The 24406-nt window shown below is 36.0% G+C and overlaps 1 protein-coding gene and 1 non-coding gene across 3 annotated transcripts in view; both read left to right on the top strand.

Annotated features, from left to right (window-relative positions):
* Positions 1–23574, top strand: part of LOC149534378 (protein root UVB sensitive 6-like) — a 148327-nt gene extending 124753 nt beyond the window's left edge. For both annotated transcript variants that reach the window (XM_089803409.1, XM_089803408.1), the window contains 3 exons: positions 22747–22848; positions 22945–23145; positions 23233–23574. In XM_089803409.1, the coding sequence (XP_089659535.1) occupies positions 22747–22848; positions 22945–23145; positions 23233–23292 (363 nt within the window). In that variant the 3' untranslated portion in view covers positions 23293–23574. The remainder of the gene's footprint in view (positions 1–22746; positions 22849–22944; positions 23146–23232) is intronic.
* On the top strand, positions 22464–22561 carry LOC149534379 (U11 spliceosomal RNA). The gene has a single exon (XR_016358243.1). It is a non-coding gene; the product is annotated as a U11 spliceosomal RNA (small nuclear RNA).
* Positions 23575–24406: the final 832 nt, after the last annotated feature.

The raw sequence follows: 24406 nt of genomic DNA, 5'->3' as shown, positions 1-24406 counted from the left end.
TTAACAAGTTAGAAGAATGGATAAACAAGACCAACGTTGAGGGGGTGTTGTTGGCCCACTTTGTGATAAGACTACTCCCATATGCGAACGATCTCATCATACTTGCTAAGACAGCTAAAGGTTTGAAAGAACACTTGAAAGTGCTAGAAGGTTTTTGCTAGGAGGTGGGAATGCAAGTGAACACTAGCAAAACCAAAGTATGATCTTCTCACTGAAAAAGAATAACGATATACTAGACTAGTTCCTAATTGAAGGTAATCCGGTGGAGATTGTGGAAGAGTACAAATACTTGCGTATAGATTTTCAAAACAAACTCAATTGGAATACATGTAGATCAAAAAGGATTCAAGGAGGCTGCAAGCCATTATATTCTCTATAAAATAGGTGTAGAAACATAGAATTATGGGATTGGATGACCATGAAAACTCTTTTTGGTCTACTGGTCACTCCAGTGATTTTGTATGAGTGTGAAGCTTGGGGCAGCAATAAGTCCGAATAGAAAGGGTGACAGGTAGAAAGAATTCAAAAATACTTCATTGCATGCAATCTCAAAATCAAAACTATGGTACCCTATGAGATGTTATTGGCTGAGGTGGGTTCTTTTTTGTTAGAAGCCGTTGCATTGGTCTGGTTGCTAAGTTATTTGAAGAAAACCAAAGGTCTGGAAGAACATCGTTGGCCCAAGCTAGTCATAGATGAAAAACTCGTTAGGCGAAAAGGCACATGGATGAAGCAAAATGACAAGTGGATGCGAAAATGGGATGTTAATATCCATTCTTGTCTGGATAGTAATAAGGAAATCAAGAAGTATGTCATGGGAAAATTCCGTAATATCATATGGACAAGACACAAGGGGTGGAAAAAATCTTACTACGCTAAAGAATTTAATCCAAATTCTAGTCATGATGAAAAGGCCTATATAAGGCCACCTATTAATTGGAGAGCAACAATGCTAATAGCGCAAATCAGAGCTAGTTCACAGCAGCTGAGATGTGAAATGGGTAGATGGTAGGTTCCAAAAGAAGAGTGGACATATAGAATTTTTTTATTCTGTACTATGGGGGTGGTAGAGACGGAGCACCACTTTGTCAAGGAATGTCTGGCATACAGTGACATCAGATCGGGATATGCAAAGTTATTAGAGAACAGCGACTTGAACTACTTATTTGAGGAGAATCAAGTGAAGAGAACAGCAACTTTAATTATCAAAATTCAACGACGGAGAGACAAGTTAACCAAATGTGTATACCTTAGCCTTGTGGACATTACTAAAATCTTTCATTTCATTTCATTGATATTAGCCGACTCCAATCAAGGTTATTTGCTAAGCATATTTGAGGATTGACGATAAGGGAATTGAAGGAAATTAGTGGAAATGGAGGACATACATTCGAGCATCTAGGTTATGAAATTCTGGGAAGAACTGAGGAATGTCTGCTACTTGTATTGCTGTAGCAGAGATTTGATGCTTCAATTAATGCTTGGGAATAGCAAGTTGACCTCAGCAAAAGCAGATCTAGAGAGTTGAGAGAAAGTGACGAGCCTGGAAAGTGTTATCTGATTGCATTGACACTTGTAGAAGCTGACAGCAGGTTAAGGAAAGGAGATCAGTTGCTTTAGATGCTTGCCAGAGATTGTCCTTGCTGGAGTTGGGAGTTCGAAAGTGATTGTCTTCAGCCCAGGTTTGGTTGTGAAGGGTAGACTGATCATTCTTATAGCAATTTAGAATTGCTGCAACATTCTTTCATCAACTACAACAGCTGTACAACATACAATTCCTGCAGATGTCACCTAGGACAAGAATCTGTAACAAATTTCAGTCCTTTGAAAACTTGGAACTTATCCAAATCAGATCGCAGGTGTGTAATTTCATCCACAACAGCAATAGAAGAGTCAAAAGTTAATGTTAGGCCCTTGGGAGGTCGAAATTCAAAGCTTTAGACAGCATATACTAGTTGATGCCAGCCTTGGGATACCATCAACAGGGAGATTTTGGGAAAAAAGGGTCCAAACTTTACATAATCTGCTCATTTGTAACTTCTATTAATAAATCTGCCAGCATATAACTTTTTTGAATCATAATATATATATTATCATGGATCCCTATTAATGCTAGTAACAGTAATCTATTTGTTTAAGTTCAAACAATGATATGCTTGTTGATAAGAGGCAATATACAAGATGTTTGACAAAATGCCCTTGAGGAATAAGTGAATGTTTTAAATTAGTAATGTCTATGCAAGTGTGTGACAGAATGCCTTTGTTATGTATATGGGAATCGGGATGTGAATTTGGGTCAAGACTAGAAGGGGACTTTAAATTTTGTCCTTTGCTAACTCAAGTTCTAATTCCCAAGAAATAGTTAGAGTCTAAAAATACAAACTATTAAACAGATTCCTTGAAAGGAAGAGAATGTTGTCATGGGGAAAAACATGGCTTGGGAAAAATCAGAAAAGATCTTGTTAAGTTGCAACACCATATAGCTCAAAATTCCAAACCTATAAAAGAACTGAAATACTCAACATGTATGATGAATATAACCAACTCCCTCCACAGATACAAAAAGATTTACTCTTTATTGATCACATGCACTTTCATCTTAAAAACTTCAAATTTCTTGAGTGGGGTTGCATTTGCTATAATGCTTTGAGGGGAAAGGAAGAGGAGGTAGATGAGCTCACTCGTGAGTTAAGGCTGAGTATGCGTTCTTTGGAGAACACCCAATTGTCACTTCATGAATCACAATCACAGTTAGATGAGGTCACCATGGAGTTGAGCTGAGCATAGTCTTCGCTAGCTACAAATGCAATTCAGTCGTCCACACTAGTTGTTGGTAATGACCTTCAATCCATGGGTTATGGTTGTGAGCACGTTGAGGATGTGGCAACACCTATTACTGTTATAGATGCAGTTGATATTTTTGGGATGAGTGCATCAATTGAGAGAAGTAGAGAAGCACATGTTGCATTAGGTTCTCCAATGGTTAGATCCACTACAAGTATTGATGGTGGTGAGTTAGATGAAAAAAGTTATTTTCAGTTCTATGATAGTCGGTGCTTGACCAAGGTGAGAGCTTTTTATTGGGACTGCATAGGGAGGAGAGTTTATCACTACTTTTTTGATCAACACATAGAGGATTGACGATGCATGTGTGTAGATTGGTCAGAGTTTGTGCCATCCTTTGGGGGATGAATATTTGCCATCTGTAGTAGTTGGGATAAGTAGTTGCAAGTTGGATTACTTGCAGAGTCAGTACATCCATGGGAGCCTTGCAGAGGATGGAAATAGTGGTATTTTTAGAGATGCCTTTGTTTGGTCTATTCTCCTCAGAAGGAATGGATGTGAGTTCAGTATGCTTTGGGACTTGAGTGATAACAGAGTTAACAATATAGTTTGAGTGGTCTCATTGATTGGACTCACCACTTTGGGCATGGTGAAATTGAGTTCAGTGTTGAGCAACATGAATGTGGGGATGCTCTTTTTGGCAGGTTTTTTTAGTGTTTGGGATCCTTCTAGGCATTGGGATTTCAGAGAGAGTTCACTAAGGAGTTTTGAGTAGTTTACACAGTGAGGGGTTCCCACTATTTTAACCTTGATCCTCATGGGCACGATCTCTTTCAGATGCACAATCTAGTTGCACATGGGTCAAAGAGTGTGTATGATAGTTATTGGGAAGTAAGCTTTATTAACCTTTTGAGTTGCTTCCCTATGAGATATTCACTCCTGTGACATCTACAGTCGTATTTGATTCAATTTGAAAGGTTGTGTCAATTATTTTGGTGTTAGTATTACAGGTGCTAGTTGGTGATCATGAGGACATTACACAATTCTACCCTTGGGATCCAGGTGGATTCATTTTTTTGTTTTGTTTTTGAGATTGGGCAAGCAATTTCAGGAAGAGCAAACTATAATGTTCCCTTTTTTGTGAGTATCATCTTTCATAGGACTAGCCTATTACCCTCATAGGCTAATGGAGTTGTTCAAAGGGTCTAGTTAGCATAGTTGGAGGCCAATTCCCACTTTAGAGGTCAAGAATGCTCAAGATTGCTCTTTGTTTGAGTTAGATCAACACATTTGCTATTTATAGCAAGTTTTATTTTGGGCAAGTTAGAGTTTCTATCTTTAGCAAGGGCACTTGGGTATTTTGCTAGTAGTGTAGAGTTGTGACATTGACATAGTTTTCAGTTTGGGACTTACTATTTATAGTAAGTCAAATTATGGTCAGAGCAATTTCTAGTAGGGGTACCCAGACTCATGATATGCACAGTGATTAACTTTATTGTCAGTGGGCTCAGTTTCAGGGACTTACTACTAATAGTAATGAAGTGGATGTTAGAGAGGGACCTTTACTATATTTAGTAAGGCATCCAAGTTGATAGTGGGAGTGGTGGGCTAGCTAGTTATGAAGTCAGAGTCATTAATTAATGTTTATTAATGGAGTTAAGGCATTTTATTATTATTAAGTGTTACTTTAATAATAATGAACTATTTTAAGAGAATGGTATATTAACTTCATGTGGCTTTATAATTAAAGGGGATTTGATATCATAAAGTCAAATTATAAAGTGAAAGCATATAATGACTTTATTATGAAAGGACATTTATTGATTATAAAATCAAGTTATTAAAATGTGCATTTAAGTTGGATTGAGTGCCCCCCTTAATGTAATTTATTATAAAGTGTTGTTAAAACCCTAAAAGTGGATTTCAAGAACGGAATTAAAGACATTTAAGAGTTGAGAGGATATAGATGGTTTTAAAAAGAAAATCAAACTTATTATTAGATGGTTATTTGACTTTGCTTGATTATTCTTTGTGTTTGTGCATTAGAAAACAAGGGTTTCAAACTTTCAACTGTATAAAGGCATTGGAGATTGTCCAATCTTTACTGTTTAGCACTTTTGAGGTCGTTAGAGATCAATTGAATTATTGCTTATCAATGGGCTTCATTCAGAGGTCCAGAGAGTGCAAATTGATTGATGCTTTTGGAAGAGTGATTAATAATTCTAAGGGCAAATCTGCAGGTAATTAATTGTAGCAGCGATTTATTGGCCGAAATTTGTTGAATTCATGGCTTGTGCTTTTTGCCTTTGTTTGGAGAAGAAAGTGAAACAAGGGTTTCAAAATATAAGCTTGAGGAATTGCGAATTCTTCACTGTTTTAGCACTTTGAACTGGTTGCAACATACCATTGAATTGTGCAGCGATGGCTTCATCCAGGAGCTATGATTGTGTTTAATGGTATTGAAATTGGAGAGGTTTGAATTATGTTTTGATCAAATTAAATTGCGAAGTTTGAATTGGTAGACAACAGTAATAAAAATGCTGCCTCTAGAAGAGAGATTGGGAGTTATAAAAGGCAGCTGCTTCAAAATATGCAGCCCATGTGAGCCTTCCAGCATTAATGCCAAGCCTACAATAGTAATTGCATGATTATTAGGAGCTGATCATTCATTCAAGATTTGATGCCAATGGTTTTTTTTGCATTGAATGAAAGCTGTAATTTGCTCTAGGTCAAATTACAGAGTTATGACCACATTCGAGGTTCTTGATAATTGTTGATTAATTTCATTTCTCAAATTCCAACTGCTGTTGTTGTATACAAACTGATTTAATATTTAAATAAATTGGAATACTTACTTTATGGATTTGGAAAAAAATAGTTTATTTCATGCATTGTTATGTGTTGTAATTGCTAAACCATTCAAATACAAAAAAGTAAACCCAATACATTTGGATAATTAGAGCTTAGGCATTGCATGCAACCTGTTTGACGAAATTTCAAAAGGTTTAAAATTGGATTTCAATAGTTAGAACTAGTTGGGTACTTATATTTGTACAGTGGTTTCCTACCATCCTGTCAAGGTTAATTAGAAATATTCAGTTGCCTGTCAGGGATTTCATGTCACATGTTGGAGATTTTCACTAGACTACCTAGATGTTTGTATGTCAATTTTGAGGGTTACATGTTAGTGATCAGCACTTGCTGGCAGTATGCATGTCAATGCTCAGTGGTGTTATACATGGTATCACTATCAGATGTTGCATGTTAGTTGTTTTAGGAGGGTTTTTCCTACAATCCTGTTTGGTAAGATTCAGCTGCAGTTTCGGTTATAGTTGAACAATATGACTAGTCCTAGAAGCAATCAAATTCTATGATGGAAGAATTGGAGAAGTGTAGACAAAGTTAGGAAAGGATAGGTGAATTGCTTTCACATCTGGCAACCATAGGCAAATTAGCATGACATATGGCATCCATTTTTAAGGGGTCTACATCACAAAACAAAATGAAGGTGAGATTCGAGGATGAAGTAGACATTAAGAATGCCCAAGAAGTTGTTATTAGTACTGTTAACAATTTTGATTTTTCGTATGGGAGTCATAATATTGAGCCTACTCTAGAGATAGCAACCATTTCACATGTAAAAGATGGATGCATGGAGTTCCCTAGTGTTGTGATGCAGAGTCCACAACTAGAAGCTTCAAATGGGCTCCCCACTCTTTGCAATCAACCAACTGTTAAATCTCCAACCTTCTCCCAAGGTTTCAACACACCATAATCCTTCAATGGATCCAAGAAACAAACTCTCCAACTTCACCAAAAATCCAAGGACAACAAGTCAAGATTGCCCACCTTTATGGGACCAATTTCCCTCGACTAGGTCAAAGCTAGAAAAACACCATGAAAGTTTATCCCAAGGGTTCTAAGATGTGGAATGATCTTAGGGCACTTAGTTAACATAAACTACACCACTGGTTTGATTCATACACTTGCATAAAGCCTCAAACCCCAATTTCACCTAGTAGCCCTATGAGCCCCTATTAGCCCTCCTAAGGTGGCTTTTTGGATCTAACTTCACAAAGTCCCAAACAAGACCCAAAACAAATCAGGGGTTCGGATACCCTTTTCAAAGTTGCATCAAATCACAAAGCATCAAGTTCTAGTCCCACTCCAACACTCCCTTTCCTTCACTAGGCTTGGTTTACAAAGCAACAAAGAGGGAATGGGGTCATGGAAGCAAACCCAACACTTAGGAATGATCAGCAACACTACTCCAACTTATTTCCAAACGTTCAGCCCTCTAACAAGTCTCCAATTGGTCTCCACCTCTTGTCATTCACCAAACAACACGTTAACAAGGTCAAATCCTTCAAGGTAGTTGACCTAGGGCTTGGTTGGAAAAATTACAAAACTTCTCTTCCAGTCTTGGAACCCTGGAATCATTGAAAGGACCCTACTAACTACCATTCCCTAGGAGACCATGAAAATCGAACTATAGAGATTGTAGTTAGGGGCCCATTTATGAGAAATGCACCAAATTGCTGATTTAGAAACCCTACTTCACTAAAATTTGAATAACTTGAATAGAGAAAAACTTAGAAGGATGAAACCAAAAGCAAATGAAAGGTACTTCCAATCTCCTTCTTAGGAAATCATTGATCAAGTCCGACAATCTGTATCGTACGGCCAACGTACAAAAAATAGAGAAAAAGGCTCCAAAACTGAATTTCTTTATTGTAACTTCTTCGAATCCGTATATCATGCCCTTCATACCTCACAAATGAGGTAGTTATTCCTCCTAGGCCTATTCCAATGGTTACAACCAAGATTTAAATAGTTATAACACATTTTCAACAAAGTTGCATTTTTGAGCAACTTTTACAACTTTTCAACCTTGCAATTTTGCACAAATAGTGCAATTTTCACATTTTCCACTAGACTCCACTTCTAGGACTTGGAAAAGGTTCCAACATACCTAAAACCAACTAAAAACACCTAATCCCAGGCTACCTTGACCAAAAACACTAAAAGACCCAAATTTGCCTAATGAGCAACTTTTGCTTATAAATTGCACAAAGTGGCCTAGGCATGCAAAATGGTGCCTTGCTTTTAGAACCATGGATGTTCCATCCAAGGTTTTTTTTATTCTAGCCTAAGTAGGTGAAAACCAAGCATAAAATTCAAAATCTAAGCAAGTGCCTTGGTGCTCTGCACCATGTTGACACTCAAAACTTGGGTGTTAGAAATGAATTATATGATGAAGATTTACGCCACAACAAATGTGATTTTGCAAATCAGATATTAGAAGATAAGTTTGAAAATCAATGGTTTGTAATAGCTCCCAGGGAAGAAGTGTACAAGATAGTGTCATATCAGCATCTTTGACTTTACCATTTGAGTCATCCATTGAGGTTCACTTTGTGGACAATCCTCTGTTCGAGATTCAACATTGTCATATGACAATCCACTTTTTGAGGTTGATGTTGAACACTCACTTGAGATGTTGTACCCACAACTTAGTTTCCTATAGCAGCAATTCGTGATGTTTCTATGTTAAGCCTACTCTTCAGATGCACAACTTAGTCATGCATGGGTTGAACACTGTTTATGATAGCTCATGTTGCAGAATTTTGGGAAGCAACTTTGTTAACCTTTTGAGTTGCTTCCCTATGAGATATTCACTCCTACAACATCTACAATCGGATTCAATTTAGTTTAGCAAGTTTTGTTTGTTGTATTGTTGACGTTTTTTATTGGAGCTAGTTGGCAATCACATGGACATTACACAGTTCTACCCTTGGGTTGTGGGTCGACTGGTGTATTATTTGTTTCTAAGATTGCTTGGGAATGAGCAATTTTTGGAAGGGCAAAATATAATGTCTCCCCGTTAGCTCACAATGGTTGGTGGTTTGGATTAGCCTATTGGTGGCCTTTGTAGGCTAAGTCAAATGGTTAGGGGGTCTCAGTTGGTAGAACCTGAGGTCAATTCCCATTGTAGAGGACATGAGAGTTCAAGATTGCTCTTCATTTGGTTTAGTTTGGCACACTTACTACTAATAGTAAGTCTCTATTCTAGGAAAGTTAGGATTTATATCTTTAGTAGAGACCAGAACAAGTTTGTGACAATATTGTGATTTGGCATCCTTGGCTTGACTAGTTATTTAGGGACTTACAATATTTCGTGCAGTTACTATTTTTGGTAGTGCACTTGGATGCTTGGCATTGGCCGTATATATCTAGATTTATAGTTGACTTCTTGGAGAAGATTCAATAGCTTGGCTTCATATAATTTAATTATTAACAAAGTTAAAGATTACTAATAATGTGTTATAAATTTTTTATTAGAAAGTTAATTGGGCCAAGTCTTCATTGAAGTACCCTAATTAATTAAATCAATTCGGCAACCACCCCAAGGAGAAATTAAATTGATAGTATAAAGTCAACTCATTGCCATGAAATAAGTTATTAAATTGACTTGTCCAAGAAGCCACACGATCAAACTTTATGGAGAATATATAAAATCCTTTTGAAGGAAATGGAAGTCATTCATGTGATCATTTTTTGTCTTGGTTGGAATTTGCACTTGGGAATTGGTACATTCTGCATTAGGATTTTTTACACTTAGGAGAAGACGGATTCTTCAGTGTTTTCAAGCATTTGAGGTGTTGAAAGACAGATTTATATTTCCTAATTGATACATTTAGGGTTATCAATTGTGCTTAAAAGTAAGAGAATTTAATTTGATTGCAGCCATATGTGGGTTTGAAATCAAAGTGTATAAGCTAGATTGTTTGCAGAGGTTGGAGACTTGCCATATAATACCAATTACAGCCATTAAAAGCCAATGTGTGGAGCAATAAAGGAAACTGTAAGGTTTGAAGAAGCCATGTGAGTCACTAGAAGGTGACGCTAGGGTTTTAGAGGGTATATTTGAGGGTTTTTCTGAATGTCATTGGCTCATTTCTTCATCACTAACTATAGTTATTAATTTTCAGACAATGTTGCAATCAATTTAAGATAATATTTCAAGTTGCAATCAATTGCCTGGTTTTTTCTAGTTGCAATAAATTTACTCATAATGTTAGTCGCTTATTTAATGTAATTCATATCCAGAGTTGAAATAAGAGGAGATATATGTGCCTAGTTTGCAAGGTTAATTTGAGTTTCATGCATGATAATTATTTGTATTTTTATAAAACTCAAACGAGCATATATTCTTAAAAAAACATAAAATCAAGAGATTTATCTTTTCAAAAAGCCCAAAAAATTCTATTAGTTACTAGGGTGTATGGAGTTGGAGCGAGGAGGAGTTTTTACAGTGGTATCAGAGTATTTTCTTGCCATCCTTTAGGGGTGGGTAATACATGCAATCTTAGAGGTTTAATCCAAGCAAATATGATTCGTGCAGCAGAAGAGCAGAGCTAGAAGTTGAACACATACATGTACCACCAGTGGATGGATGATATGGAAGATAGGATGGGTGGAAGCTCACTTGGGAATGCTAGAAATAATGATGATGAAGAGAAGTGAGAGAGTTTTTTAGGGGATTGGCAGTGGGCCAACAATAGGTTCTACAAGTTTTATTGTGACTCACTGCTACAATTTGTAACAAACACTCTTCTCAGGTCTTAACTAACATCATATCATATCAAAGAAATATAGCTAATACTTCATATTCATAGGATGATAGTTATAACAATTATATTCATGTGAATGAGATTAATGGTTTCAAAATGGTTAAACGGAAATTTCATAACTAACAATTTGAAAACTCCATCAATGATTTTAACAAGGAATTTAAAAACTACATACCTTAGAATTCAAAACTGAAATTCGTCTAAGGATGCTTCTGCAAAACCAAGGTTAATCATTAAATGCCGTTTAGGAAAAAATAGCTATACCACTTTATCGAAACACAAATGCCATCAAATACCATTATATCATTTAGGGCATCAAATACCACTGTATCATTTAGGACATCAAATATCACTGCATCATTTAGGGCATCAAAGACCATTGTATCATCCCTTCTCTTTCCATTGCTAACTATGGCAATAACATTCAGGTAGAAAATACGGTCATATTCATTATTCACATAATTGAAGAAAGAAATAACAATCCATGAGACAAACCTATCGTTTGCATATAGATATATTCCATGTTCAGCTGGAAGATCAACCGATCTAACTGGTTACCAATTACATTGATGAGAAAAGTTACTTTCATTAATGGAAAGAACTGAATCGATGACCAACAAATGTACTCAACAATGCGATGGTTGTGGCATGCGAGCTTTGCCTCTCACCGTCTTTGTATACTAGACAAGTTGTCCAATGTATGAAATGAGATAATGCTGGATTGTGACTTTGACAATGAAGATGCAAAGATTTGCAACAAGGGATATGCAATTTGTAAATTTTGTGATCATGGTTCATCATTGGCCTACTACTTGGTTAGACTTATAGCTTGAAGGGTTTTGGCAGCAACACACCAACAACATTGAAGGCCAACATCCTTGGGGACAACATTCATATTAAGGTCAAGGTGTATTGCCCCTTTGTAAGGGATTGGGGGCAACAACCCTAGTGAGGCTAAGGGGCAGCGCCTCTTGTGGGGTTTGTGAGTAGCACTCCTAACATATTCCCTATTGTAATATAGGGTAGGATAGAGGGGTGAAGCCCCATCACCAAGCCCAAATGAAGATCTTCAAAACCACACTGACTTTCATGACACACTAGTTTCATAACTTTTTCTAAATCTTGGGTGGGTATGTCATAAACCAAACATGTATTGCAAGGTTGTAAGTTTTTGCTAAAAAAGTAACTAAAATAGGCAAGTCTACCCTATGGGACATGCCTAAAATCAATGATTTTGGTGATTACTTGACAATCAAGTCTCCCAGACTCATCGAGGGTCACGTGTCGAGTTTAGGCAAGCTGTGGTGATTCTTGTAACACATTCTAAACATCATTCTTTCCCACATTTCCTATTTGGGAATAGGAAATTGCCAAGTGTATTTTTCCCCTAGTTTGATGATCTTTTTTTACATACTGCTTGCTTCTCAATCGCTTAATTGAAGTTGCATCCTTCCCACAATCCTTAGCAAGTTCATTGTAGCAACAATATCGAAGAAGAATAAGGAAGGGAACAACAATGAAAAGAAGATTGAAGATGATGAGCAGAATAAGGGTGATAACAACATAAGATTGGTATCTGAGAACTTGCAAGGTGAGGTGAAAGTTGATACTACCCAAGATAAAGATAATATTGAGGATAAGTAGCAGGGTGAAGAAAGGAATGAGGGTTTCCAGGATAGTCATAACCTTGTGGACTATGAGGATCTTGCTTCTCACGCTCAGCAGGAAAATTTCATTGTGTGCCTTGGTGATCCTATTCCCAACATTGAAGCTGAGATCTAGAAGGAGCATTCTATTCATCTGGATTCAGATGACCTTAGAGAGGATAGAGATAACATGCTGAGCACGCTGGGCATCCTTCAAACGGCTAAGGCCAGGTATATTTATTCGTTCCATCTTTCAATAGTTAAACAAATGGTTAATGAGGTCAAAGGTCTTCATGAGAAGATTAAGAAGATGGAGGAAAATATGGATGATGCTGTCAATAATGCTGAACTGAAGAAGTCTGAATGCGGGGATAGTAACAGAGATGCTTTTAAAGAGGAACAGGTGATGGCGAATATTGATATGGAAGTTAAAGAAATTGTGGATGAAAAATGCAGCAATTGATTGGTATAATGAAAAGAAACAACACCCTTCTCAGGTCTATCCTCCATAATCATGAGGGCCTTAAAGCTTTAGCGAGTAACCTGAAACGTTTGTATGCCATTTTGGAGAATAGAAACAACAATATCATTAACGTGGATCTTGAAGGGGACTCAGCTGCTGGTCAAAGTGCAGCACCTTGGAAAAGAACTAGAAGTAGACTGAAGAAGAAAGCCACAAAATATATAAGGATCAGGAGTCTACCAAGATGAATGAAATGAAGATGGCTCTTCAGAGGATGGAAGAACTTGAGTTGGAAACTGCAGAGATCCTGAAAATGTTAGTTTAATATCTTGATTGCTGTTCTCTTTTGTTATGCTGGTTGAATCTGCTGGTTGTGACAGCTGGTTTTGCAGTCTTTTGTTGTGTTTTCTTTGGGTCTGTTCTCTTTTGGTCTGTTGTGTCTATGAGCTTATTGAATATCATAATGTAATGCTAATGTAAAGGGTTTTGGGATTATCATAATGTAATGCTGCTGTTAAGGGTTTCGGGATCCCTTCAAACCTGTTTTTGAATTAATCGGAAACAATACCTAAATGGGATTAAGTTAATGTTGAATATTTCATGTTCTAGTTAATGTTTGCGCAATTCAAAATCTATCTTATTTGAAGTTATATAGGAATTCCAAAGATTGTTGTGTTGTATTCACAAAATCTATTTGAATGGAGGGAACATTTTTATAAACTCTCTAAAATGATACACCTTATAATTTTAGGGTTTTGCACAAAGTGATGCTTTATAATTGGCTGGCATTAATAGATTGATGTATTGTCATTATAGAGTACTAATGTTGAAAACTGATCTAATTACCTTTTTCAATCATTAAATGCTAGCTGTTTGGTCATGAAATTGCTCATCTACTTATTTTAGCAAAGGTCTTTTAAAGTGAAACCATTACAATGGCATGCTATTCCAGAATTAATATCATCTCATCACATTTAATGGAAAAGGGAAAATGGGCTTATGTTCATAAACAAACTGTAACTCCAAAAAGGGTCAGTTGGCTGATCATGCCTCATTTGTCTAGTGAGGTGGGTGCTGTAAGTGTTAGAAATAGGGATTACTGGGGGGGGGGGAGGGGGTGAATCAGTAATCTACAAACTTTAGTCCCCTACTGGATATTATTTCTTACTTTAAACCATACATAACAAAGTGATAAAGTAGTGCTGAACAGTAACAGTAACCATGCACAAAGATAACTCATAACACCATATTTTGTTAACTAGGGAAACCTTGGCCAAGGGAAAACCTCAGTGGGGATGATACCCACTAGATAATATATTGAAATATAAGTTCCTTGTTAGAGGATGGTCCCTGTTAGGAGTCACTGATCAAATTTAGTATAAGAAGTCCTTGTTAGGAGACTTTGAATCCTTGTTAGGAGACACCAACTTTGTTAGGTGTTGTGGTACAGTAGATGCAAGATGAGCTCACTGCTCAAACATGCACTTCCAATTACAAGAAGAGCTCACTACCCAAACAAGTAATCAGACTTCTAGAATATAGATTCTTTCACAGTTCGATCTCGGATCACAAAATAGCTTCATAAACTTTGGATATATTGCTTTCACAAAAGTTCGCATACAATTGCTCAACACAACAATTACCACAATTACACTTCTCATCGCAAGATGTCCTTTGCATAAATACCATGCCTTTTCACAAATTGCTGTTAGGTCGGCTAAGACCACAATACACTTTTCCAACTTAGAGTAAACATCTAGGTTGTCGGCCCTACTTGGACAAGTAATTATTTTGTAAACAAAATAATTCCTTTCCTTTAATTCCATTGTTCTGTTTCACTACTAAAACACGAATATCACTTTTCCGTACAGCCCGTACTAACTTCCGAGGTTATACATGTCATCATCAACACGTATACTATCTCCATCCAACTTCGCTAGTCATAATATGACATTAGTAATAAGTTATAATTAAAAGAATACACTGCTGTATACCAAATTCATACTTAGACGATTTTCTGAGTACCAAAAGCTAAGTATCTTTATTTTCGAGGTTTTCTGTAAGCGTGTACATCATGTGTTGCCATAAAAGACAACAATTACATATCCCCAATTGTCAATAATCTCCCCCTTTGGCATTGATGGCAACAAAATAGGGAAAATTGGCTAAGTGACAAAACTTAACAAAATAATACAGTAATATTACATCTATTACAACTTGTTCATTTTGCATATGCTCCCGCTTACAATATGATTTCATACATTACGATACTGTACTTACAATTTTCTATAGTATCTTCTCCACCTTTGACATCAATGACAAAGGTTAAGATGTCAAAAATTGTCCAAAAACTATCCATCTGTTGTCAAAATTGCTGTAAACATTTGCCTTAAACTAATAATATCTTCATGCAATCATCAAAATTTTCTTTCAGACTATCCATACCTTTAGTCCATGTTTTCTTGGTAGATTCAGTAGAGGTGAGAATTGCACATAGGGCATATGATGCAATCTCAAGTGCATTAAGGTTGGAGTATAAAAAGTTCAAATAAGTGTCCTTGGCCTTGACACATTCCTCCAACTGTTTCTCAACAAAAGAAATTTTCAGAGCAATAAACTCTCTGAAATCCGATACTCTTTTCAAATTTTGTTCCTTGTGAAGTTCCAGTTTCCTCATTGTGAATATTGGCCACTTGTCCTTCAAAATCATTAATCTTACTAGCTGGATGTTGTATCTGGCTAGATAGAGCTTCTAGCTCACTCATCTCTCCTTCAATCTGACTGTCAATATCCTTAGTCAGTTTATGAGATAGAGTACACTTAATGTACAATATCTTACCTTCCTGTTGACACTTTTGAAGTTCCTTGATACAAGTATCAAGACTTATCAAATCATTATTAATATTTTGGCAAATGGTGCTAAACAAGTTAGCATCATGTGAGATATGTGCCTTTGCTTCTGCAACACTCAAAAATTAGTGAATTCCTCATCAAATGACTTTAGCATTTCCTGTGCCCTCTGTTCTAGATCTGCCTTTGTGTGCTGTATTGTCATAGTACTATGTAATCTGTTAGTAACCTCCATCAAGGTTTTCTGTAGGCTCTTCACTGTTCTGTTCTTCTGAATGAGTTTTGATAAAGATGAGATCAAGTCAGTTTGATCATCGTCATCAGTTGCTAGGCTAGCAAGTGAGAGTGGAGTAGATGAATTAGAAGGTTTAGTGTCATCCTCCCTTTGCTTCTTCTTAGTTGCCTCTTTGATTCTTCTTTCTTCTTCCTCTTTCTTTTCTCTCTTCTCTTCCTCTTCCAATCTTTTCTTCTCATCTTCTTCTGTTTTCCTTCTTATTTCTTCTTCGGCTACTCTCTTCTTTTCTTCCTCTTCTTTTCTTCTCATCTCATCCTTAAGCAATTTCTGCTTGGCCTCTCCCACTTTCCTCTTCTCTTCCTCTAATAACCTCTTCTTTTCTTCTTCAATTTGCCTCAGTTTGTCTTCAATATCCTTGGTATGAGGTTCATTCTGTTCGGAACCTTCAAATGGATTTGTATCATCAATGTTAAATGGTAACATTGGTGTAATCTATTTGCATTGTGTCACTGCTCGCTAACACTTCCGAGGTTTTGGGTGTTGGTGAAGATGTTTCCTTAGACTATATCAGCATCTGACTTATTGCTGCTACAGTCTCACTTCTTATCTTGTCATTTCCGCCCACCATAAATAGGAATGGTCTTACTTTGTTCCTTAAGTACGGTGCAAGATTGTTTAACAATCTCTTGATTTCTTCTTCGTCATTAGTCTTGCATATTGTTCTTAGCATAGACTTCCAAAGTTCTGTCCTCTTCTCTTGCTAGCGCCTTCTTCTCAATAAGTCTGTCATAGACTTTCTGGTTCATAGCACCTTCAATATCCTTCAGTTTTAGATTGTTGGCTATAATATATCTCATAGTAGAGATATCAATCTAATCTTTCTCAAAGTTGTTATACAAATCATAGAATTTGTTCATCTAAACAAAGTTGCTCTCATTAGCAATGGCTGAGTTTATTTTCTCTATCTTCGGCTTCCAGGGTTGCCAAGCTTTTCTTGTTGATTGCTTAGAAGTTGTTACCTTCTCTGCTTGTTTAACTTCTTGTTCTTCGCTAGACTCAACAATTGTCAACAATGTCTTTTGTCTCTTTTCTGGTCTAGTGGCTTGTTGTTTGACCCTTTTAGTCTTTGTGGTCACAACTTCCACTATCTCTCAGATTTTCTCTTTGGTTCACTTGTTTGCACATTTGATACTGCTATATAGGGAATGCTTTGTTCCAAAGATGTCTCTGCAACAGATATTGACAAAGGTTGCACATTGACTCACTCTTAGTCATACCGATCTTTGATAGAGCTTTCTTCATTATTGACTCTATCTTTTTGTGAGAAGCCTTATCCAAGGATGCTTGATGAACTGATTGGGTAATCTCATCATAGGTTCCAAATCTGTATTCAGCGTTGTCCTTTTCTGATTTCAACAGTAAATCAATGTATCCAACTGCTATATCATCACTCAATTCATAACCTAAGGGATCAATAAATGTTTCCCAAGGTTCTAATGTTTGAATATAAGTAAAATCTGTATCAACCATAATACAAATGTCTTTAAATCTATCTACAATTGTAGGTGCAATTCTGAGTCTCTGTCTCTTTTCATTTTGAAATGTCTTCATTATCAAATTCTCACTATCCAATATCTTATCTGCTGGATGTCTTTTGCATACTTCTGTGATCTTCTCCATTGTACATCTATCACTGCTCATTATCTCTGTGACTGATATATACAGAAATCTTTTAAGCACATGGAAGAATATGTGGTTGATCAGTGACTGAAATCTAAACACACCATTCTTAGTCCTCTTGATCTTTTCTAGGTTCTCAAGTAGTTGCATTCTCAGAATTTCACTAAGATTTACTTGTTCCTTCTCTACGCATATTTTGTAGGCTGCATAGATGAATTCGGTTGACAATTCATCAATCTTTGAACTTGCACATACAGAGTAGGCAATGATTCTACTTTGGAATCTTACATCATCTTGCTTGATGGTGCTGATCACCATGGCCTTTCCATTATATATTGCTTTGGTATAACTCTCAACTTTCTTCTTAACCATTTTCTCAGCTATAAGTACACTGCCTTGTTTCCTAAGACCAGTTACCTTATGAATAAGGTCAGCTGAAATATAAACTAGACTATCTTGCATCCATAGTTTCCCATCATGCATTCTGCTTAATATGATTTGTGTCCAATTCACGGTAGAAATGATATTTGAACAGGTCTAGTTCCTTCAAATGTTCAAATATGGGTTTCATAGTCATATCGTGATTATAAACTAATTCCATATCTTTGTTCATATATTCACTCCCAATAGATTCAAACTTACTAGTAAGATAACTTCCTACATCTTCCAAATATACTACATTGTTTAGAGTAATGGATAATGCTGAGTTAGGGATTCCTTCTACGGGTTTCATGGAAACAACCTTCAACTTAGGCCTGTCCTCGTTCTCAAAATTATGAACTACTGACATATCCATGCTTCTAACAAATATGAACTTTTATCGAATAAATTCTTGTGGAAAAACGATAAAATACCTCTTTCTGGAAATAGGGCTTGCTTCGAAATCACCTTAACAAGTCACTTCTCAATGCTCTTTGCTCTAGATGTGATCGCAATGAAGTAAAACTCAAGTTTGTACTCCATTTATTCATCAACTTGAACTTGCATTAATTGCGTGCTTTGCAAACTCAAAAAAGCTGTCAATCGTGTTCTAAAATCAGATAACCGCTCAAAATCATCTATCCGATCTTCAGATGCCACCTGAGGTTTACTATAGCTTCCTCCCATCATGACAATGCTCCTTAAGACTTCACTTATGAAATTCTCTGTAAAAACATAGTTTTCATCTTCTGCTACAGAATTAACTTTTTTTGTAATACCAGTAGCTCTTAATTCCTTCATAACTAGTTTAGATAAGCTCCAAATTACAAGCAAGCTTAGGTACCATCTAAACTTAACTCAATACACCTTTTCCCAGCTTCGCTACCTCTAATTCAATCTCTAAATGAAGTTTTCAAATTCTGGTGCTATGAACAGGCTTAATTCAACTTAATTGAATCAAACTAGATACCCAACTTCGATCTTTCTGTGTCACCATCATCTAACTTATCTTTTGAGATGTCCAATCCTTTTACAAATGCCTCATTGAGTTCTTCTCGAAGTTCATTGACTACATTTCTCTGTTCCTTATTGTCTTTGTTAGTTCCGGAGTTCCTCTCATGGTTCCTTCTGTCATTTCTGACATTTCTTCCATCATTCTTTCTGTTTTCGAAGTTTCTTCCTTTGTTCCTTCTGTCTCCTAAGTTTCTGTCCATTCTGCAATACTTTGGTGTATGTCTGAAGTTGTTGTATAACTGACATAGTGGTGTTTTGTTCCTAGAATTCTGTTGATCATCGGGTGCATGACAATTTCAAGTTATGTGTCCAAAGTTGTTACACTTATAACACATGATTTGTCTTCTATCTTCATAAGGTCTTCATTTTCTTGATGTTCTTTCATTAGATCTTCTTCTATCTACAAAGTTAGTATTTCTAGACATTCTACTATTTCTTCTATCATTATTATATTTAGGTTTCCTACAATCAATTGCTTTATGACCCATACCATGACAATTATGACAATAAAAGTCCTTAACATGATTAAATGATTTATTTGTACAATCTCTTTTCATATGACCTATCTCATTACATGAAAAAAGCTTGCCTCTAAATTCATATCTGGTTTCCTTAGGAGATTCCACTTGCTTTGGTTCATCCAATATTTCAACTTCATTGTCTTCTTTAGGTTTATCAGAAGATTGACTGGATTCAATCTTATCATTAGATTTATCTTTTTCTTTTGGATTTGATTTAATCTTAGGTTTCTTTGCAGACATGTTAATTAGACAACCTAGACTAGTCTTATCATAAGTAGGTCTTGTATTGACATTGAATTATCAAGCTTTTCTTTGCTAGAATAAAGCTTCTCAAGTTGCTGCTTGCAATAAGTTAATTCACCTTTCACAATAGTATTGTATTTATGAAGTTCTTCATGATCTTCTTTCAATGTTTTAACCTCAGATGTCTTCTTTGCTAGACTTGCTCTGAGATCTGCATTCTTAGTCTTCAAATCAGATTCAACTTTGCTAGGTTGATTTCTCAAAGTCAACTCCAGATTTGTAATCTTTAATTCATGCTTCAAGATCTTGCACTCTATCTTCATGTTTGAATAATCATCATCACCAGTTTTAGATTCAGTAGATTCAGGCTTGGATTTGAGATGTTCAATCTTTTCCTTCAATTGTCCAATGTATACTTTGGGGTCTTCATATCTGTCCTTCAACTTATCTATTTCCTCAGTAAGGAGATCAATTTGTTCAAGTGCCTCTTCAACGTTCTTCATCAACTGTTCTATATCTATAGGGATCTTACTCAAGTTGTTAAGCCTCTTTTGAGTAATTGTGCTCTAATACCAATTGTTAGAAATATGGATTATTGAGAGGGGGGGGGGGGGAAATCAGTAATCTACAAACTTTAGTTGCCAATTGGATATTATTTCTTACTTTAAACCATACATAACAAAGTGATAAAGTAATGTTGAACAATAATAGTAACTATGCACAAAGATAACTCATAACACCATATTTTGTTAACTAGGGAAACCCTGGCCAAGGGAAAACCCTAGCGGGGATGATACCCACTAGATAATATACTGATATATAAGTTCCTTGTTAGAGGATGGACCCTGTTAGGAGTCAATGAACAAATTCAGTATAAGGAGTCCCTATTACAAGACTTTGAATCCTTGTCAGGAGATTCCAACCTTGTTAGGAGTTGTGGTATAGTGGATGCAAGATGAGCTCATTGCCCAAATATGCACTTCCAATTACAAGAAGAGCTCACTGCCCAAACAAGTAATCAAACTTTTGGAATATAGATTCTTTCATAGTTCAATCTTGGATCACAAAATAGCTTCACAAACTTCGCATATATCGCTTTCACAAAAGTTCGCATACAATTGCTCAACACAACAATTACCACAATTACACTTCTCATTGCAAGATGTCCTTTGCATAAATACCATGCCTTTTCACAAATTGCTGCTAGCTCGGCTAAGACCACAATACACTTTTCCAACTTAGAGTAAACATCCAGGATGTCGGCCCTAATTGGACAAGTAATTATTTTGTAAACAAAATAATTCCTTTCCTTTAATTCCTTTGTCCTGTTTGACTGCTAAAACACAAATATCACTTTTCCGTATAGTCCGTACTGACTTTTGAGGTTATACACATCATCATCGACATGTATACTATCTCCGATTCTCCATCAAACTTCGCTAGTCATAATATGACATTAGTAACAAGTTATAATCAAAACAATACATTGCTGTATACCAAATTCATATTTAGACAATTTTCTGAACACTTAAGTATCTTTATTTCCGAGGTTTCGTGTGAGCATGTACATCATGTGTTGCCATAAATGACAACAATTACATATCCTCATTAGCCAATTGTCAACAATATGGATATCAACACATATGGCCAGAAAAATTTCTAGATGTAAAAATGTAGTTTCTCCTTCACTAGCAGTAGTAGATAATTGTGTTATTGGTATCGAGCACCAATGTTGGAAAACAATTTTATTATACTCTTAATCATTAAATGCCAGCTGTTTAGAAATGAAGTTGCTCATTGACTGGTGAATTTAGTGTTTGATCTCAGTAAAGGTTTTTGAAATGAAACCGTTACGATGCCATATACTATTATAGGATAAAAATTACCTCAGTATATTCAATGGAAGAAGAAAATTAGCATGAGTAGTTCTTAAAGAAGCTGCTGCCTCAAAGGAAGGTGCAATGCCCCTTGCAAGGGTCTGGAGGCAGCAACCCCAGTGAGGTTGAGGGGCAGTGCCCCTTGTGGGGTTTATGGGCAGCACTCCTAGCATATTCCCTCTTGTGATATAGGGTAGGGTTGAGGGCTGTAGGTTCGCTACCAAGTCCAAATGAAGACCTTCAAACACTGACTTTCATGGCACACACTAGTTTCATAACGTTTTGTAAATCCTGGGTGGGCATGTCATAAACTAAACATGTACTAAAAGTTTGTAAGTTTTTACTAAAAATGTAACTAAAATAGCCAAGTCTATCCTATCGGAACTTGCCTAAAATCAATGTTTGGTGATTACTTGACAATCGAGTCTCCCAGATTCATCAAGGGTCACTTGCCTGGTCAAGGAAAGTTGTGGCAATTCTTGTGAGACACTCTTAACATCATTCTTTTATACATGTCCTTTACAGGGACAGAAAATTGTCAATTGCATATTTTTTCCCTTGTTCAATGATTTTTGCCTTGATACTACTTGCTTCTCAATCACTTATTTCAAAGTTACATCCCTCCCACAGTCTTTAGTAAATTAATTGTAGTGAGTATACCTAAAGGGGATTAAGTCAATGGAATATGTAATGGTCTAGTTAATGTTTGTGCAATTCAAAATCTAGCTTATTTGCACTAATGTAAGAATTCCTGAAATTATTGTATTGTATTCAGTGATTCACTCAATCTGTTTGGATGGAGGGGATTTTAGAGCTGTGGAGTCATGCACAACGTGATGCTTTATAGCTAGCCGGCTGGCATTAATAGTTAATGTGTGATCATTTACAGAGTTAATGTTGTAAACCAATCTAATTACCTTTTTGATCATTAAATGCCATCTGTTTGGTCATGAAATAAATCATTTGTTTATCTTAGCAAAGGTCTTTTAGTGGACCTATTACAATGCCATGCTATTCCAGGATTAATATCATCTCATCACATTTAATGTATAAAGGAAAATGAGCTTATGTTGTTCATAAACAAACTGTGACTTCAAAAAGGGTCGGTTGGCTAACCATGCCTCATTTGTCCAGTGAGGTGGGTGCTGTATGGATATCAAGACATATGGCCTGAAGAATTTCTGGATGTAAACAAAAGGGTGCTCCACTAGCAGTAATATATATAGACTATAGTTGTGTGATTGGTATTGACTCTCGAGCACGAATGCTGAAAAACTACTCTTGATCATTAAATGCTAGCTGTTTAGAAATCATTTAATGTTTGGTCTTAGTGAAGGCTTTTTGAAATGCAACCATTAAAATGCCATATATTTTTACAGGATAAAAATTACCTCATCACATTCAATGGAAGAAGAAAACAAGCATATGTTGTTCTTAAAGAGGCTGCTACTTCGGAGGATGTCATGGAAGGGGCTTTTCAGGTACACTTACAAGTTACAATACGAGTGACATTTTTTAATTGAGAAATCTAGTCATCTATCCATCAATCAGTCTTGACATCTTTTTCAATCTTACAGGCATATATGTTGTTGCATATTCTGGACAGAGCATCTCAGAAGAGTTGTAAAAGAAGTGGCATTGAAAATATTCTTGATCATAGTTTGTATGCTATGGATGATGAATTGCTGGCAGAAGGTGCTATTGGGTCTGCAATATTCTCTAGTTGCAAGAACTCTTCAGCTTGTTATAGAATGTTCAAGGAAAAGGCTGCAATTCAGGTGTCACAATAATTTTTGTGCAAATAGGTTTTCTTGTATTACAATCAGTTTTTAAACCTAATTTTTCGTGGATCTTTGACTTTGCAGGGTTGGATAGTTAGAGATTCGCTTCTCAATCCTGGGAGTGTAAGAGTTGAAATTTCTTGAATTACTAGTTTTCTTATCCTCTCAAATTCCTTAATTTAAGATTTTGATTTCCAGAATGGTTTCCCAGGTAGAGTGACAATAACAGAATTAATTTTTTGAGATTTTTTTTATCAGCTCTACATTTTGAACAATTTTGAATTTTTAGCTTATCTGTTAATATTTTAGATATAAATTCATGCTGAAATGTAATGTCATAGCTTGCTTTCACTTAAAATCTCAAATCTTAAGGATATGTAATCATCAAAAGAGTAATGGCTTCCTGTGCTAAGTTGAGGTGTAGTATATGTTAATCTCAAAAATAGCAGCATATTTGCAATCTCGCAGTTTTTCATAAAAGATAATGAATTTCAAATGCTAGTTTCAATAAGTTTTTACTTCACAGATCCATTGAGATCACATTTGATATGTACATAGCTCTCATTGATATAGATTGACATGGAAACTATAGAGCATCAAGGTTTACAAATCATAATAATTGGCCATAATGATTTCTTAGGCATCAATTTCAAAATTTATTACAAAATTTAAATCACAGTTTGGCAGTGACAATTGTTATTTGTGAATATATAAACTTATTTCAACTTGTCACCACACATATGAAATTAGAAGATACTTGCCAATTATATGGATTGCAATATAGATAGTGAACTACATAACACATACCTCTAAAATTGAGCGCGCACACACACACACAAAGAAACAAAGAAAAATGGTGATAGGCTAGATGCCATTTTATGTTTAATGTTGATTTGACTATCAGACACACCACAACTTTAAGGATTCTTCCAACCATGCTCATGTTGGGCCTATTATTGATAGCTTTTTCTTGAAGTTTCAAGTACATAGTGGATTGAAGACGTGTCTCATCTTTGTGTTTTAACATCAGCTATGTTGGATGCACATCTTAAAGAGTATAAGGGATTTAAGTATGCAGTTACCTTCTGGCGTGATTTATTAGCAACTGCTGCAATCCATTTTGTGTAGTACTGTGGCAAATTAATGTGGTTATATTTTCAAAATAGAAGAACTTGACAGCTTCTTATGAAGATGGAGGTCTTCATCAACCCTAAGATTGTGTTGTGAAAGTTATCCATTTAGTAGTCATTGCAATGTT

This window comes from Cupressus sempervirens, chromosome 10 (assembly GCF_028749045.1).
Source record: "Cupressus sempervirens isolate cs-2001-9-10 chromosome 10, ASM2874904v1, whole genome shotgun sequence".
Lineage (NCBI taxonomy): Eukaryota > Viridiplantae > Streptophyta > Pinopsida > Cupressales > Cupressaceae > Cupressus > Cupressus sempervirens.
The sequence above is the reverse complement of the archived record's forward strand: the minus strand, read 5'-3'. Positions and strand labels throughout refer to the sequence as shown.